This window comes from Megascapheus bottae, chromosome 6 (assembly GCF_031878675.1).
Source record: "Megascapheus bottae isolate mThoBot1 chromosome 6, mThoBot2.hap1, whole genome shotgun sequence".
NCBI lineage: Eukaryota > Metazoa > Chordata > Mammalia > Rodentia > Geomyidae > Megascapheus > Megascapheus bottae.
In genome coordinates this window covers 1,304,950-1,322,757 of record NC_143514.1, presented here as the reverse complement: position 1 = coordinate 1,322,757, position 17,808 = coordinate 1,304,950, and the positions used below count along the sequence as shown (strand labels likewise).

General features: G+C 44.3%; 2 protein-coding genes across 4 annotated transcripts in view; both read left to right on the top strand.

The window, feature by feature from the left end:
• Positions 1-1,762, top strand: part of Csde1 (cold shock domain containing E1) — a 44,073-nt gene extending 42,311 nt beyond the window's left edge. For all 3 annotated transcript variants that reach the window (XM_090334081.1, XM_090334080.1, XM_090334079.1), the window contains 2 exons: positions 66-198; positions 513-1,762. In XM_090334081.1, coding sequence (XP_090190207.1) covers positions 66-198; positions 513-560 — 181 coding nt within the window. In that variant the 3' untranslated portion in view covers positions 561-1,762. The remainder of the gene's footprint in view (positions 1-65; positions 199-512) is intronic.
• A 118-nt stretch (positions 1,763-1,880) lies between these two features.
• Nras (NRAS proto-oncogene, GTPase) lies at positions 1,881-15,108 on the top strand. Its single transcript, XM_090334078.1, has 7 exons — positions 1,881-1,983; positions 2,434-2,561; positions 5,991-6,169; positions 9,175-9,334; positions 9,636-9,758; positions 11,244-11,281; positions 11,392-15,108. The coding sequence occupies exons 2-5, from the start codon at positions 2,451-2,453 to the stop codon at positions 9,753-9,755; spliced, it is 570 nt and encodes a 189-aa protein (XP_090190204.1). The 5' UTR covers positions 1,881-1,983; positions 2,434-2,450; the 3' UTR covers positions 9,756-9,758; positions 11,244-11,281; positions 11,392-15,108.
• Positions 15,109-17,808: the final 2,700 nt, after the last annotated feature.

Genomic DNA, 17,808 nt, shown 5'->3' with positions numbered 1-17,808 from the left:
CACTGCAAAGGTACCTGGCTTTCTTCCCTCGGTACTGATCTTCTCACTTCTTGGCTTGTTTACAGCGAGGGCCCCAAGGCAGTAGCAGCTCCTCGGCCTGATCGACTGGTCAATCGCTTGAAGAACATCACCCTGGATGATGCCAGTGCTCCTCGCCTAATGGTTCTTCGTCAGCCCAGGGGACCAGATAACTCAATGGTATGTCTCCATGCACACAAGATAGCAGGGAGTTAGACTCATAGACCATCGTGTTCCTCACAGTCTTATTCAGCATGGAGTAAAAAACTGACCTTCAGGGATGCTCATAACTGCCCTTTTTGCAGCCCTTAATGTAATGGTTACACTACACGCTTCCTGTTTTCCTTGATTCTGTTAGGAAGACTCCTGAGACTTCCTCCTGTAAGAAAAAAGTTGATAATAGATATGATGACTAAAAATAGTTTGTTTTGGGATCATGGATATATTGTGATTGTCATATACTCGGGTCATTAATTAATGTTATTTCTTCACAGGGATTTGGTGCAGAAAGAAAGATCCGTCAAGCTGGTGTCATTGACTAACCACATCCACAGAGCACATCATTAATCCACTATGATCAAGTTGGGGGGATTCTGGTGAAGGGTTCTGAATATCTCCCTCTTCATCCCTCCCAAAATCTGGAATACTTATTCTATTGAGCTATTACACCAGTTTTAACACCTTCCTCATGTTATGTTTAAAAAAATAAATAAATTTAAGAAACCATTTTAAAATTATGCACAGTTGCAGCCTGGAAAACTTAAGGTGGCGCCTTATAGTATCAATTTTAGGAGCTTTATTTGGTGCATTTAACGCAACTGGTAATTGCAAAATTCACTTGGCCTGAGTAAGGGAAAATAAGGCTGTCTTGTTGGCCCTATGAAATTCTGCACTTGTACTCTACTCTCATGACCTCTGGCACAGTGTTGGCCTTGGCACTCAGTTGCATTCTTTTCTTTCCTGTTCATTATGCTTTAACTCTGAGGACCCTAATGAGGGTAGAATATATTACCTTTTAAAATTGCAAAAAAAAAAATTTTCTATAGCAACCCATTTTCTTAAGTTGATGGCCAAAAGTTAAATTGTTATTTTTCATATCATTTATAATCTTGTCACAATCCATTTAGCAAAGTTTGATTAGATTTCAGTGAAAATTATCTTCCTCCCACCCCGAGATTGGGGTTAAATAACTTTACTACAATTAGTATATATGGTGCAGAATTTCATGCAAATAAAGTGTGCCAGCAGTGTGATAATATAAACATATATAAACAAAAAAAAAAGGACAAATGCACAAACTTGCTGCTGCTTAGATCACTGCAGCTTCTAGGGCCCAGTTTCTTTTACTGATTTAAAAACAAAACGGAAAAAAAAAATAAAAAAAAGTTGTGCCTGAAATGAATCCTGTTTTTTGTGTGTGTGTGTCTGCCGGGTTCCTGTGTCCTGGTGAATACACACCGCACCTGCTCCGGTGCGGCTTCTGCTCAGCCCGCCGGGCTGGGGCTAGCTAGTCCAGTGGGTCCGATTCTTGGTCCCTGCACGGACCGGCCCCGGACGGAGGCTTGGGGGGGATCGGCTCAGGAGACCGGGGGGTCGCTTTTGTCTTCACCCCTCGTCATTGGGGATTTTGTTCTGGGTAAAGAGGCCGTTTGTCTTTGTAAACACAAACATTTGCTTTCTCCAGTTTTCTGTTAATGGCGAAAGAATGAAAGCGAATAAAGTTTTACTGATTTTTGAGACTCGAGCACGCAGCGCTTCCATTATTGGGGCGGGACTGGGGAGGGCCACGTGACCCCGGGTGCCGCCCACGTGGTCGGGGCGGGGCCCGGGCGCCGGCTGATTACGTAGCGGGTGGGGCCGGAAGTGCCGCTCGGGTGGGGGCTGTTCATGGCGGTTCCGGGGTCTCCGTCTTTTTTCCCGGTTGAAGTCCCAGGACCGAGTGTAGCGGGAGCGGCGAGGCTGGCGGTAAGGTTCCTGCGTGTGGGGAGGAGGGCAGCCAGGGCGCGGCGTCTCCGGTGCTGGGCGCCGAGCGGAACCCGCCAGCTCCAGACAAAGGCCCTGGGCGGGGGTCTTTTTCCCTGGGACTCGATGGGGCGGCTTCCGATCCGCCAGAGGGTGGGGTGGGGAGCGGGCAGGGAGGGGCCGCCGGCCGCGGCGGCGTGGGGAGCCTCGGCTGGGAGGCAGGGAGGCGCCCCTCTGTGCGGGGCGAGGGTGGGGCCGGGCGCCCTGAGACAGTGACTTGAGTGAGGGTTTACCCCAGAAACTGGAGGCCCCACCTGCCCGCCAGGAGTTGTGCCTTCCCGAGTCACTTTGCAGGCCAGTTACGAAGTGGACAGCCCCGCGCGCTGGAGACTGCATTTCCTAGCTGTGCACTGCATCCCGCTGGCGGCTTCCCTCATTGCCCCTCGCCCTCAGGTTCTTGCTGGTGTGAAATGACCGAGTACAAACTGGTGGTGGTCGGAGCAGGTGGCGTCGGGAAGAGCGCGCTGACCATCCAGCTGATCCAGAACCACTTCGTGGATGAATATGACCCCACCATAGAGGTGAGCCCGCCCCAGGCCTCGCTTTCGGGGGTTCGCTTGCCAATCCTTTATCCATTCCTTAAAGACAGAGAAAAGGAGAGAAATCAAAAAGTTATTTATAGGACTGCATTCGATAATACCAGAGGATTTTCTTTAAAAACTTAGGGTTGTTTAAGTTTTGTAAAACTATTGTCGATTGAGTGTTGAATTGATTCCATTTCTTCACATATGGTATCTATTAAATCACAAGAGATCAGAAGAAAATAATAAGACACAGTGGAGTACAGATAGAATTTGTACTTCCTGAGGTTCTCCAATTTTTAAAGTCAAAGCCACTGAAGCTGGGTTGGAGTATAAACAACTTGAGATTTTTGTATCACTACCTTGTTCAGCCCTGTGCAGCTTATTTTTATGTGATATTGAGAAAAGTCACTTAAATCTCTTTGAGCTTCATTTTTTTCCATGTGATTAATTTTTATACACTTGCAGAACAAATGATAGCCCATGCCTCTAACTCCAGCTCCAACACTGGGGAGAAAAAGACAGGTTTTTTTTACATGAACTACACTATCTACTCCATAGGGCTGTGTAAAAAAATTGAACAAGCAGGGTATGGTGTGACAGAAACCAGTCCATCCTAGCCACTTAGGAGGTGGTGGGGGCGATGGCAAGAGGATCCAGAGTGTGAGGCTAGTCCAGATGAAGTAGTAGGAAGATCCTGTCCCAAACTTTCTAAAAGCAGGAGGGTGTCTCACATCTGTAATTCTAGCTACTCAGGAGGCTGAGATCTAAGGATCATGGTTAAACCCAACCCAGACAGGAAAATGTAACACACTTATCTCCAATTATCAGCAAGCCAGAATTGGGAGGTGTGGCTCAAGTGATAGAGTACCATCCTCGAACAAAATAGTTAAAGTAACAATAATGGAAAGCACTCAGACCCCTGAAATAGCACACACAGACACAACAAATAACCACACCTGGGAAGGTGGCCTGGGAGTATAGTTCAAGTAGTAGAATACTTCCCAAGCAGGGGTAAGGCCTCGATTCAGTCTCTACCACTGGAGAAAAAGAAAAATGCTATCAAGTTATTTGGGAGTTCATCTTACAGGTTATCTTCAGGAAGTAGTAGTATCTATGACTCTTTAAAGGGTTTATAATTTTGGCCAGTTTTTAACACTAACTCTGGTGATTATTCCTTCCCTGACTTCACTGCCACAAATCTGTATAATTAATGCGAACTCATTCAAATATAGATACTATTAAAAATTAGCTGCAGAGCCGGAAATTTGACCTAATGGTAGAGTGCTTGCCTAGCATGCATGAAGGCCCGGGTTCAATTCCTTGGTACCATATACATAGGGGAAAAATAAAAAGCTGGAAGTGGTGCTGTGGCTCAAGTGTTAGCACTCTAGCCTTGAGAAAGCCCAAGGGCAGTGCTCAGGCCCTGAGTTCAAGCCCCACACCTGGCCTAAATAAATAAAGGCTGCAAAGCCAGGTGCAGTGGCTCACACCTGTAATCCTAGCTACTCAGGAGGCTGAGATCTGAGAATCATGGTTCAAAGCCCATCCCTGGGCATGAAAGTCCATGAAACTCTTTATCTTCAATTAGCTGCTAGAAAACCAGAAGTGGCTCTATGGCTCAAGTAGTAGAGTGCTAGCTGAAGAGCTCAGAGACAGCACCCAAGCCTTAGAGATTAGGCCCTATGACTGACCAAAAAAAAAAAAAAAAAAATTGGCTACAAGGCTGGAAATGTGGCTTGGTAGTAGAATGTTTGCCTAGTGTACATAAAATCCTGGGTTCACAGGCCTGACATCAGTGACTTACACCTATAATCCTACCTACTCAGGAGGCTGAGATCTGAGGATGAAAGTTTAAAAGCCAGCTCAGGACAGAAAAGCCCATGAAACTTACCTCCAGTTAACTACAAAAAAAAAAAAAAAGCTGCAGGTGGAGCTGTGGCTCAGGTGGTAAAGCACTAGGATTGAACAAAAAAGCTCAAGGAGGGCCGGGAGTTTGGCCTAGTGGTAGAGTGCTTGCATGCATGCACGAAGACCCGGGTTTGATTCTTCAGTACCACATACATAGAAAAAAGCTGGAAATGGTGCTGAGGCTCAAGTGGTAGAGCGCTAGCCTTGAGAAAGTCCAAGGACAGTGCTCAGGCCCTGAGCTCAAGCCCAGGACTGGCAAAAAAAAAAGCTCAAGGAATAGCACCCAGGCCCAGAGTTGAAGTTTCAGTATTGCCTCCCCTCCAAAAAAAAAAAAAACATTGATTACAGTATTTATCTGCTTTATTTCTTAAGGACTGCTTTACAGGCTTGTTTTTGTTTTGTTTTGTTTGCCAGTCCTGGGGCTGGAACTCAGGGTCTGGGCACTGTCCTTGGACACTTTTTGCTCAAGGGTAGAGCTCTGCCACTTGAGCCACGGTGTCACTTCCAGTGCTATGTATGTAGTACTGAGGAATCAAACCCAGCGCTTCATGTGTGCCAGGCCAGCACTGTACCACTAGGCCATACTCCCGGCCGCTTTACAAATATTTTGTAAGTATTATGGAAGTATTTTACACATATGTTTTATGTCTACAAGTCAGGTTAAATTTGTATGGACTTAATTAACCACCCCTTAGAGAATAAAGAGCAAAAAAAATTAATGCCATAAGCAAAATTAGGAGTAATTTCATATGATTATTCTTGTTTTGAGAAACTAATTGTACTTTGTTTGGAGCTTGAGGAATTTGTCTCAGGATTCTTTTTTTTTTTTTTTTTTTTTTTTTTTTGCCAGTCTTGGGCTTGAGCTCAGGGCCTGAGCACTGTCCTTGGACTTTCTCAAGGCTAGAGCTCTACCACTTGAGCCTCAGCACCACTTCCGGCTTTTTTCTATGTATGTGGTACCGAGGAATCGAACCCGGGTCTTCATGCATGCTAGGCAAGCACTTTAACCACTAGGCCAAACTCCCAGCCCATGTCTCAGGATTCTTTTCCAAACCTATGATCTGCTGTGACGAGAAAAAACAGTGTAGGTGTTATAGGTTCCCCTATACTTATATTTAATTATAAGTACAAATGAGGCTACATTCGGGATTAGGTTCTAATTGGTGTGGATAGGTTTGGCGTTTTAAAGTCAAACTAAAACAGTCCAGTTCATGGGTTATTAAAAATATATTATTTGTTTGCCGTGTGTGTGTGTGTGTGTGTGTGTGTGTGTGTGTGTGTGTGTGTGTGTGTTGCTGAACTCAGGCTTGGAGCTCACTGGGATCGCTTAGACCACTTGAACCATGCCTTGAGTCTAGGTTTTTCCTGGGATTTTTTTGGAGTACAGCTCTTGCTTGAATTTGAGGGACAAATCAGCAATAGACTGGATAATTAACAGGTTCATTTATTCTTGATAATGGCACTTGATTCCCTCTGGTTTGTAATAAATGTCTGCTCTTGCTCTGCCTCCCCCACCAGGATTCTTACAGGAAGCAGGTAGTCATAGATGGAGAGACCTGTCTGCTGGACATTCTGGACACTGCTGGACAGGAGGAGTACAGCGCCATGAGGGACCAGTACATGAGGACCGGCGAGGGCTTCCTCTGCGTGTTCGCTATCAATAACAGCAAGTCCTTTGCAGACATCAACCTGTACAGGTGTGGAGCAGCCCCTCTAGAAGGGAGCTAGGGCTCGCCCTGCTCCAAGCTGGGTCGGAATAGACAGGGACCCAGCGCTTTCCTGCTTTAGATGTTCACAGAAAACACACTGGACTTTTTTAGTCTACAGAAAGGGAGTGTGTAACAAGGAATGTAAGGAAAAGACAGACTGGACATGGTGGCTCACACCTATAATCCTGGCTGCTCAGGAGGCTAAGATCTGAGGATTGCAGTTCATAGTCAGCCTGGGCACTAAAGTCAGTGAGACTCTTATCTCCAATTAACCACTAGAAACCCGGAAGTGGCACTGAGGCTCAAGGGGTAGCTAGGTAGCCTTGAGCTGAAGAACTCTGGGACAGAGCCCAGGCCCACAGAGTCCAAGTCCCACAGCCGACCAGAAGAAAAAAAAAATAGGTGGAAAGTGTGCCATAGAAAATCTAATGTATTACCTTTCTTTTCCTTATTTGTTTGGTTGGACATGAGGCTTGAACTCAGAGATTGGGTGCTGTCCCAGAGCTCTTCTGCACAAAGCTAGCACTCTGTCACTTTGAAACACAGTGCCACTTCTAATTTTCTGGGAGTTAATTGAAGATAAGAGCCTTGGGGACTTTCCTGCCCAGGCTGGCTTTGAACCACAGTCCTCAGATCTCAGCCTCCTAAGTAGTTAAAATTATAGGTATGAGCTATCAGTGTCATGTCATGTCTTTTCCTTCCTTTCTTTCAATAGCATCTGGCTGCATAGCCCAGCGTGGTCTTGAACTTGCAATTCTCTTACCTGTACTCCCTGAGAGCTAGTACTACACACATGTACCACCTTGCCCCACCAGCACTCCTGTTTTATAGAATCAGAACTAGGCTGCACAAGATAGCTTGTTGGAGCAGGATCATAACTAGTACTTGCCTAGTATGCACTAAGACCTGGTTCGATTCCTCCTGTACCACATACACAGATAAAGCTGGAAGTGGTGCTGTGGCTCAGGTGGTTGGTAGAGTGCTAACCTTGGGAAATGCCTAAGGATGATGCTCTGGCCCTGCATCCAAGTCCCAGGACTGGGCAAAAAAAATTAATTAAATAAATAAATATGAGATAGCTTGTTGGATATTTAGAATAATGGATTCTATTGGTAGCAAAGTCAGAACCCAAACCCCACACTTCTATATTGAATGATCAGCTCTATCTTTTATTAGGTTTGTGACTTTAGGCCCATCAGTGTGGGCTGCTCTCCAGAGATCATAGCATCTTCTTGCTAAGGTGCGATAGCACAGCACCCACTCAAAGCAAGCCCATGCCTATACTACCTACACACCACACTGCCCGGCCACACCGGACTGCAAATAATCTGCCTTGAGGCGTGGCTTAGGCACCATTAGTATGTAAATGTCTGCTTTCTGAAGTAAGTGGGTGTAAATCTGAGTTCATGGGGCTTTTTGGATGTCAGTCATGGGCTTGAGCTCAGAGCCTGGGCAATGTCCTCGAGTTTTTCTGCTCAAGGCTAGCACTTTACCACTTTGAACTACAGCTCCACTTCTGGTTTTCTGTTAGTTAATGGGAGATGAGAGTCTCAGAAACTTTCCCACATAGGCTGGCTTTAAACCCTGATCCTCAGATTTCAGCCTCCTGAGTAACTAGGATGACAGGCGTGACCACCAGCTCCTGACATCAGTTCCTGATTATTCCTCAGCCTTTACTTCCCATTCTCTGCCTCTGGAAATGCTTTCAGCACTTAACTCCTCACATTGGAAGGATCTGCACCCCATCCCAGACCCAACCAATCTTGGGGGGAAAATAATTGGATTCTGTACTGGTTATGTGTGGACTTTGCTTGTTATAATCACCTAATACATATATGTGTGTGTGTATATATATATCCATATCTATCTATAGATATCTATAGATACTCGGATACACACACACACACACACACACACATATATCCAGAGAGAAAGAGAGTGACAGAGAGAGATCCCAGTCCGAAAAGTATTTAAAGCATCTGATTTTTTTTTTAAATGTAGTAGATGATTGGATCGAGAAGATGTGATACTTATACATAATGGAATTCTATGCTGCCATCAGAAAGAATGACATCGCCCCATTTGTAAGGAAATGGAAAGACTTGGAAAAAAAATATTAAGCCAGACCCAAAGAAACATAGGTTCAGTGGTTTCCCTCATTTCTATTAGTACACATTTAGGACTCTTCCAGCAGAGGAAAACCTAGGTCATAAGGTCATATAGGATGAGACTAAATGAAAGGATCTCTAGAATATGGAAACAAGAGCTTTATCTTGTGTGATTGTTGTTCTTAATGTACTGTTATTTCTCTTCTCTTTTTTACCCTTTGTTACCTGGTATATTGTATATATGTTCATTTGTTTATTTGAAATAGGAAAGGGAGGGAGGGAAACAAGATGATTGGGGGGGTGGGAAATGGGGATAATGCATCTAAGCTGGGCGCGGTGGCTCACACCTGTAATCCTAGCTACTCAGGAGGCTGAGATCTGAGAATCAAGGTTCAAAGCCAGCCCAGGCACAAAAGGACCTGAAACTCTTATATCCAGTTAACCTCTAGAAAACAGAAAAGTGGGGCTTGGCTCAAGGGTAGGGTGGTAGCCTTAAGCTAAAGAGTTCAGGGACAGTGCCCAGGCCAAGTTCAAGCCCCATAACCCACCAAAAAATAAGTAAATAAAATAAATAATAATGATGATAGTAACAATGCACCTGGCAACTATCTGGCAAATGTAACAGTAATCCCTCTATACATTACCCCGACAAAGAAAAAAAAATGTGACTAGTATAGCAAAATTAATGGAAAGTAGGCTTGGCCTGTTCCCCTGGGTGTGAGCTGGTGCCCACAGTTTCCGAGGCAGCTGCATGAAGGGAGCCCTGGTCTGTGTATGAGGCCCCAGGGGGAGGTGGAGCTGCCTGGAAGGTTCGGCTCCCCCTCTCCCTTACTCTACCGTGTGAGTACCTTTTCCAACAGTTTGCTTTCTTGGGTTCTGTTTCAGGGAGCAGATTAAGCGAGTGAAGGACTCCGAGGATGTGCCCATGGTGCTGGTGGGGAACAAATGTGACTTGCCCACGAGGACAGTTGACACAAAACAAGCCCACGAACTGGCCAAGAGCTACGGGATCCCGTTCATTGAAACCTCAGCCAAGACTAGACAGGTGGGAGTCAAGTTTGGAGCACAGGTGTAATGTTCTCTGGAGGCAGAGGAATCTCAGCTTCCATGTAGCTAGGATTACAGGTGTGAACCCTCGGCACCCAGCCCTGGTTCTGTTCCTTGTGTCCCACACTGCTCTTCATATGTCAGTCAGTGAGTATGATGCGCAAGGAATGTCAGGCCTCCTGCCCTCATCCTAGTAGCAATTAGCTTATTATTTGGAATCCAAATGAAGAAGTGTAAGTGGGAGAGTGCTTACTCCTTGGATATGTGCTGCTTTCTTTCATTTTTCTCTTTTGTCACAGGGTGTTGAAGATGCCTTTTACACCCTGGTGAGGGAGATCCGCCAGTACCGAATGAAAAAGCTCAACAGCAGTGACGATGGGACTCAGGGCTGCATGGGCTTGCCTTGTGTGGTGATGTAACAAGTGAGCACGGGGTCTTCTCCAGAATTGTGTGGGGGTAGAAGATTCTGGGCAATGCACTCGGGGCCTGGGAGCTGTCCCTTAGCTTTTTTTTTTTTTAACCACTTGAGCCGCCAGCTCCACTTGTAGCTTTTTAGCTAGTTAAGTGGACATGAGTCTCAGATTTGTCTGCCCTAGCTGGCTTCACCCCCTTGACACTCAGATCTCAACCTCTTGAGCAGCTAAGATTATAGGCATGAACCATGCATGGGCCTCCAGTCTTGTAATGTAATTATGTCATTATGTAGTATCAGTTAATTTGGATAACTATTCCTGTGTCTGTTGCTATTTAAATTACAAATTCTGTGCTTTGGGTTTTTGTTTTTTGTTGTTTTGTTTTGCTCAAGGCTACCACTTTGAGCCACAGTGTCACTTCTGGTTTTCTGACCATTAATTGGAGCTAAGAGTCTCACGGACTTTTTGTGCCTGGGCTGGCTTTGAACCACGATCCTCAGATCTCAGCCTCCTGAGTAGCTAGGATTACAGGCGTGAGCCACCACATCCATCTTAATTTCTGTGTATTTTAATCTAGTAAATATTTCCTTTATGGTGCCATTTCTGCAATTGGTACAGTCTTACTTGTAATTGAAAACAATTCTAATATTATCAGGAATAATTTTGTTATTTCTACAGAGTTCTGTTTTTTGTCTCTCTGCCCCCTGCCCCCCCCAATTGGTCATGGGGCTTGGACTCTGGGCCTGGGCCCTGTCCCTGAGTTCTTTAACTCAAGGCTACTTACTACCCTACCCCTTAAGCTAAGAGTCTCTGGGACTTTTTAGTGCCCAGGCTGGTTTTGAACCTTGATTCTCAGATCTCAGTCTCCTGAGTAACTAGGATTACACGCGTGAGCCACTGAGCCTGGCTGAGCTCTGTTTTTTTGTTTTTTTTGTTTTTTGTTTTTTTTTTTCCCTTTTGCCAGTCCTGGGGCTTGAACGCAGGGCCTGAGCACTGTCCTTGGGCTTTTTTCCTCAAGGCTAGTACTCTGCCACTTGAGCCACAGCACCATTTCTAGCTTTTTCTTTTTTTTTTTGCCAGTCCTGGGCTTGAGCTCAGGGCCTGAGTACTGTCCTTGGGTTTTCTCAAGGCTAGAACTCTACCAGTTGAGCCTCAGCACCACTTCTGGCTTTTTTGTATGTATGTGGTACCGAGGAATCGAACCCAGGTCTTCATGCATGCATGCAAGCACTTTAACCACTAGGCCAAACTCCCGGCCCCATTTCTAGCTTTTTCTATGTATGTGATACTGAGGAATCAAACCTGAGTCTTTGTGCACGCTAGGCAAGCACTCTACCACTAGGCCAAACTCCTGGCCAGAGTTCTGCTTTTGATAATGTTAGAAAGTAGGATATACTATTTATAAAATGTAGATGTGCCACATTTTGACACAGAACTGGAGTTTAAAGGATCACTTTGAAACTAAGTAACAAGGTGTGTGATCTTTTCTTTCAGATTCTCATGTCTGTTGTCCACAAAGAGCCACTTTCAAGGTGAGACTCATCTAGAAACACATTGCCATTCACAGTGTGTGCCCCATGTATCCTGCCCTGTTTCAGCCGCTGACACCATTCCTGACCCTGTGTCCTGTCCTGTGTTTCAGCCGCTGACCCCGGTCTTGACTCCGGAGGAGAAGAACCCAGTAGCTCTCTTCATCTCAGAGACACTCCTGCTACCCTAACTACACAGGGTCTCGCGAGAACCTCTCAGAACAACTACCTCTTTGTTTCGTCATCTGACCAGAGAAGCACACCTCCTCTGCTCCGTGGTAGTGTTCTGCCCTGGGTGTTCCCCGAGAGAAAACAAACCAACCTGAGCTAGGCAGGATTCCTCTTGAGAAAAGCGGTTCATGCTCTGAAACAAGCTGGCAGCTGCTTCTTGAGCTCTAGGGGAGTAACTGCTGGGGATTCCTCCCCACTCTGCCCCTCTTTTTTACTGTTGAACCTCTGTTAGTTTTTGGAGAAATGTCATAAATGTCTTGCCAGGAGTCTAATCAATGTTGCTGATTGATTTGATTGTCATGTGATCGGCTATATTCCATAAATTGACATAAATCTGCTCTGCTTTCACAAATACAAGAGTGAACGCTCTGACCCTGGAGTCCATTCTAAGTCTTCTTAATTTCCATGAAACTAAATCCAGCTTTCCCAGTAAAGTGCCTTTTTCCTAGAAGTGGTTTGTAGACTTATCCCCAGAACTTCCATGGAGGTGGCAGTGAACCTCTAACTACCCAGCGGGAGGAAAGGTCCCTTGGCAATCACTCATGGTGAGATGCTTTCCCCACAGGCCTATGTGGGCCTCTCCCAGAAGGGAAAAAACTGGAAACAATTACGAGTGATTTCACTTAATGTTTAACCTCATTACTCTTTGGTTGCTTAATACTTACAAAGTTTGTAGAGTTGTTTTTGTTTTTGCTTTTCCTCTTTTAGCTTACTGATAATCTAATACTTAATAACTTCCATTTATAATGAAATTTGGGTCATAGAAAGTTCAATTACACTTACTCAAACATTATGAAAGTTTGGTGTATTACTTCATAAGGTGAACTCAATGTCTTGTAAACCTCAAATACAGTTATATCTCTACTGTCACAGCCAACCACCCCCTGTGGCCCCATCCTTCTGGCCCTCAGTAGGAGGGGCTAGGTTAACTGTTTTGGTGCTAATGGACCAGGGATGTCACCATTCCAAAACGTGAGCAAGCCATTTCTCACGGGAGAATACCCCTTTCCCGCAGCCAGTCAGCGGGTTGTAACTTGCTAGTAGTTTCACCAAGGCCTGCTGTTCCCTATGAGCGAAGAGGTTAGAGGTTAATAGCACGAGGCCTTTGCTGGCACTGAAAAGGTCTAGGATCCTAGGTGGACAGTAGAAATATTCAGAAATGCATCATTTCTTTTTGAACCCAACTAGAATAAAGTCGTGATCTTTTTTTTTCTTGTTTTCACTGGAATGAGGATGCATCAGAAATGTGCAGGTTGTGGCTTACAATGTTTTTTGGAGGGTTATTAAAACCAGATTTTGATAAGTTGTAGGAATACCTTGTAATGAAAGGGGATGAATTCATTCAGAACACAAAGGAGACTTGGAATTGCTATTTTGGAAGTGAATGGGAAGTGAAACTGTTGTTGGCACTGGTTGGGGCTTGCAGGTGACATCCTGACAGGACCCAACACCCACATGAGCTATGTTTGCACTCTGTGCTCAGCTCCAGCCCTAATAATGCTAATGAAAACAGATTTGGATGCCATTGAATAACAGACTGGTTCCCAGTGACCCCTTTCTCCTATGGTCTTCTCATGGCTACATCCTTTTTGCTTGATTTTCAAACGTGAATTTTCACTTATGAAACAAATTCCCCATTACCTTGAGATGAAGAAGTACAGATTGCCTAGAGCGGGGTGGGCTCAGAGCAGTGCTCTGCTGGCAGGTGCTTCACAAAAGCTTGGTGACTGTAAAACTTGGGGGCTTTGTCCTGTGCCTTTTGGCCCATTCATCTCTCTTTCTGTGACGCTTATCACTTTGCCCTAATCTTTTTTTTCATCGAGTCTGTGGCATGTAGTGTATTCACTAGTCTAAAGTGATGCTTCAATTTAATGTCACATTAGGAGGAAGCTTGATTACTCCCATAGGCTCATAGGACCCATGCCTTATGTGGAACACATCTATAGTGTTTTCATCTATGTTCCAAGCACAGAAGTAGCCAGCTAGGGCCAAAATTCCTACTTGAAAATGCTCTCCTAATAGCTTCTTAAGAAATGACCCAGGTTATGAATTTTGCCATGACAAAGAGATAGCGTTTAAGAGCTAGATACGTTCTGTTAGTGTGGTTCAAACTGGAGTTGTTGGAATGTGTTTATGATTAACTGAAAGTAAATCTACCTTACCTCAAAATCACTTTCCCTGGTTTAAGTGCCTGGCCAACTGTTCTGATTTCCATAATCCTTTCTGGTAGTTTTTTGTTTTGTTTTGTTTTTTTAAGGTGCATTGGTGAGTGTAAACATTCTGCCCAAAAGCTACCATGCCTTTTCTGCAAGTGAATTTAAACACTGTATGTACTCCAGACTCGGTGTGCGATGTAATACCCTATTTAACCAAGTTTTTCTTGTGTGGAGTGTAAATTGTAAAATTAATTTTGATTTTTGTCTGAGTGAGCCCCCAGTTAAATCTTTCAACATCTATTAAACTGCTGTGAATTTTCTTTTATCATGACTTGAAAGCAAAATAGACAAAAACTTTAAAGAGATCGTGTTTGTTTTGTTAGTCTGCCCATCCCAGAATTTAGGAGCATACGCGTTGTTTTGCTTTGTATTCAGTCATGAATTCTTGACTCTGGCAGCTACAACCAAGAACCAAAAAATAAATGATGTGTTCTGTTTCTTCTTATTCATTTCTGCTCATATAAGAAGCATAGTTAATTAGGGAAGAAATATGGATGGCTTGTATAGCCAAGGAACTAATTCTTGTACATTATTTCTCATCTCTGCTGTTTTAACATCTAATGTGCCACCAAGTTATCTTAAAGTATTCGTTTTCTATAAGAATTGCTTTAGCCACACAGGTCTCTGTTGGCTCAAATCTACAATCCTAGATACTCAGAAGACTGAGACCTGAGGATCGAAGTTCAAAGCCAGCCGAGGCATAAAAGTCCATGACACTTGATTTATCTCCAATCAAACCTCCAGAGAACCAGCAATGGCCCCTGTGGCTCAAGTGGTAGAACATTATCCTTGAGCTGAAGAGCTCTGGGACAGCACCCAGACCCAGAGTTCAAGTCCCATGACTAACAAAAAAAAAAAAAAAAGATTGTTTTAGTGACTCACACTTAACATCCTTGCTATTCAGGAGGCTGAGATCTGAAGATAACAGTTTAAAGCCGGCCAGGGCAGAAAAACACCCAGTCAAAAAATGAAAAGTAACATTGTGCCTCTAGAGCACTGGCCTTGAGTGAAAAAGGTTCAGGGACAGCACTGGAGCCCCAAGTTCAAGTCCTACCAACAAAAAAGAGAAATTATTTTAAATGTGTTCTCATCAGTTTGGCTATAGATAGATTTTGAAATGTAACTTGATTCCTAAGAAGCAAGTATTTGAAAGTCTGGAGGGAAAAGCATGCCAAAGGAGATTGTATGACTTCTGTGTATCTGTACCATTGGGCAAAGGTGGAAATACCAACAGTATCAACTGTGTAGTTCTGCTGTGTAAACGGGGTCTATCAGGCTCCTTGGCCCTGACTTGAAAGGGCTTACATTTTAAGGCAATTATTGTAACCCATCATTTTTTAATTTGGTTTAATAATGTTTTAAAAATAAAAACTGGACATTGTTTGCTTGGTCATATTTTTTCTTCCCTACTGAAGTCCTTCTATAGACAGTTAATAAGAATTTCAGACGACATTGGAAGTCCAAGTTCTTTGTTTGGCTTCAGTATAATAACCCTAATCCAAAGTTTAGCTTTCTGTGGTGGTTGTTGCCCTGGGCCTGAAAATGGGAAATCCTGGAGACAGTTTCATAAGGATTGTGTGTGTGTGTGTGGTCCCAGGATGTGAACGCTGAGCTTGGGAACTTTCTAAGATTTTTTGCTCAAAGCTAGTATTCTACCACTGGAACCACAGATAAAAGTCTCACAGATTTTCCTGCCCAAGCTGGCTTTGAACCAGGATCCTCAGATTCTCAGCCTCCTTTATTGCTAGGATTATAGGCATCAGCCATTGGTGCCTGGTTCAATTTCATAAGTTTTAAAGTCCCCTGTCTTCTAAGTAGCCTGGTGAAATCTCATGCTATACTGATTCAACCATGGCTTCACAGCACGAGCCACAAGCACCCAGACAAAAAAGGAATGTTGTTTTAAAGATTTAGCCAGGGGCTGGGAGCACGACCTAGTCTTAAGAGTGCTTGACTAGCATGCATGAAGCCCGGGGTTCTATTCCTTGGTACCACATACATAGAAAAGGCTGGAAGGGGTACTGCACCACAAGTGTAGAGCACTAGTCTTGAGAAAACTCAACGACAGTGCTCAGGCCCTGAGTTCAAGCCCAGGACTGGGGGGGAAAAAAAAAAGATTTAGGCAGGCTCACACCTGCAATCCTAGCTTTTCAGGAGGTTGAGATCTTAGAACTCAGTTCGAAGCCAGCCCAAGCAGGTAAAGTCTATGAGCATCTTCATCTCCAATTAACTACTAAAAGAGCTAGAAGTAAAGCTGTGGTTCAAGTGGTAGAACATAAGCCTTGAGCAAAAAGGCTAAACAAAAGTACAAGGAACTAAGTCCCGTCCCTGGTACTGGCAGTGTGTGCACACACAGAAAATATATCGATTTACTAATCCTGTCTATTTAGGTCATTGCACATGCCCAGACAGCCCTGGGCTTGACCTTAAGAAGTAAGGAAAACATACTGTACCAGTGTAAAGAAGATAGTTTGTTAGGGCTATGGCTGTGTACACAAGGTTCCACATACAATTCTCAGAGAGGAAGGTCTTGATTTCAGTTCATAGGCTAGAGTTTCCTTTTGGACTTATTTTTTTTTTTGGGGGGGGGGGTGGGTCATGGGGCTTGAGCTCTGGGCCTGGGTGCTGTCCCTGAACTCTTCATCTCAAGGCTACTACCCTACCCTTAGGCCTGGACGCTGTCCCTGAGCTCTTCAGATCAAGGCTACCACTCTACCCACTGAGTCACAGCCCCACTCCCCATTTTCTAGTGATTAATTGGAGATAAGAGTCTCATGGTATTTTGTGCCTGGGCTGGCTTTGAACCTCAATCTTCAGATCTCAGCCTCCTGAGTAGCTAGGATTACAGGCATGAGCCACCAGGTTCGGCTGATTTTGGACTTTCAATATTAAATGACAACCTCAAATTTTTATGGGTAAAACAGACAAGTCTCAGTCTTACTTCTTTTGATATCTAAATACTGTTAATTTATAAAACATTTCTGTTGGTTGTGGGGCTTGAACTCAGTTGCTTGGGGGCTGTCCTTGAGCTTTTTTTAATTTTCAAGCTAGTACTCTACCACTTTGTGCCACAACTCTACTTCAGATTTTCTAGTAGTTAATTGGAGATAAGAGTCTCATAGATGTTCCTACCTAGGATGGCTTTGAACTGTGATCCTCAGATCTCAGCCTCCTGAGTAGCTAGGATTCTAGGCGTGATTATACCAGCACCCAACTACAAAAAGTTCTTGCCATGCATGTTTAGTTGGGGTTCTAAATGTGGAAGATGAAATACTGTCCAAGTTTTCCTTTCAGGCTCAAATTTCCTCATCATACAGTTATCTCAAGCTCCTATCCCAAAAGGCAGTCATACCAATTTTCCCAAATCCACAGCAGCCATTCTACACGGCTGCCTCTTCTTCATTGGGGAGTATTTCAGGCACCTGCCTTCAGAGGCTCTGAGAGGCATCTGCTCTGTTCCAGTAGCTGTCGCTATCTTTAGAAACATGTTTAGTACCACATTAAGTATCCACAGAGCAGGTGCTAACTCAGTTTTCACTTTGATTCCAAAATGGGATGGCAGTCAGAAAGGATGCTCATTAAGTTCAGTCTTCTAGGCTGTCAAGTCCCACCCTGTCTGCAGCTGATAAACTCTGGGCTAGTGGACATAGGTGAGGCTACACCCAAAGTTTCCACGTTTGATTGGTTCACCAAGCTGGCTCCCACTTTGGGAGTTTGACCTAATTCAGCTACCTCTGGTTCTAGAGAGAATCTTTGCTGGGTTTTTTGTTGGTTGGTTTGTTTTGTGTTGGTCATGGAGCTTGAACTCTGGGCCTGGGTGCTATCCCTGAGCAATTCAGCTCAAGGCTACCCCTTGAGCCACAGGTCCACTTCCGATTTTCTGGCAGTTAATTGATAAGAGTCTCACAGGCTTTAGTGCCCCGGCTAGCTTTGAACATTTGTGTTTAGCAAAATAAAACAAATTTCACTGTGGAATAATTGCAAGGTGATTACTTACTTTGGTCCCTCCCCCCTTCATGTATTTATGAAGTATCAAGTAACCGCACTAATATCCTGTAACAACCTTGAGTATTGATCGTTAGG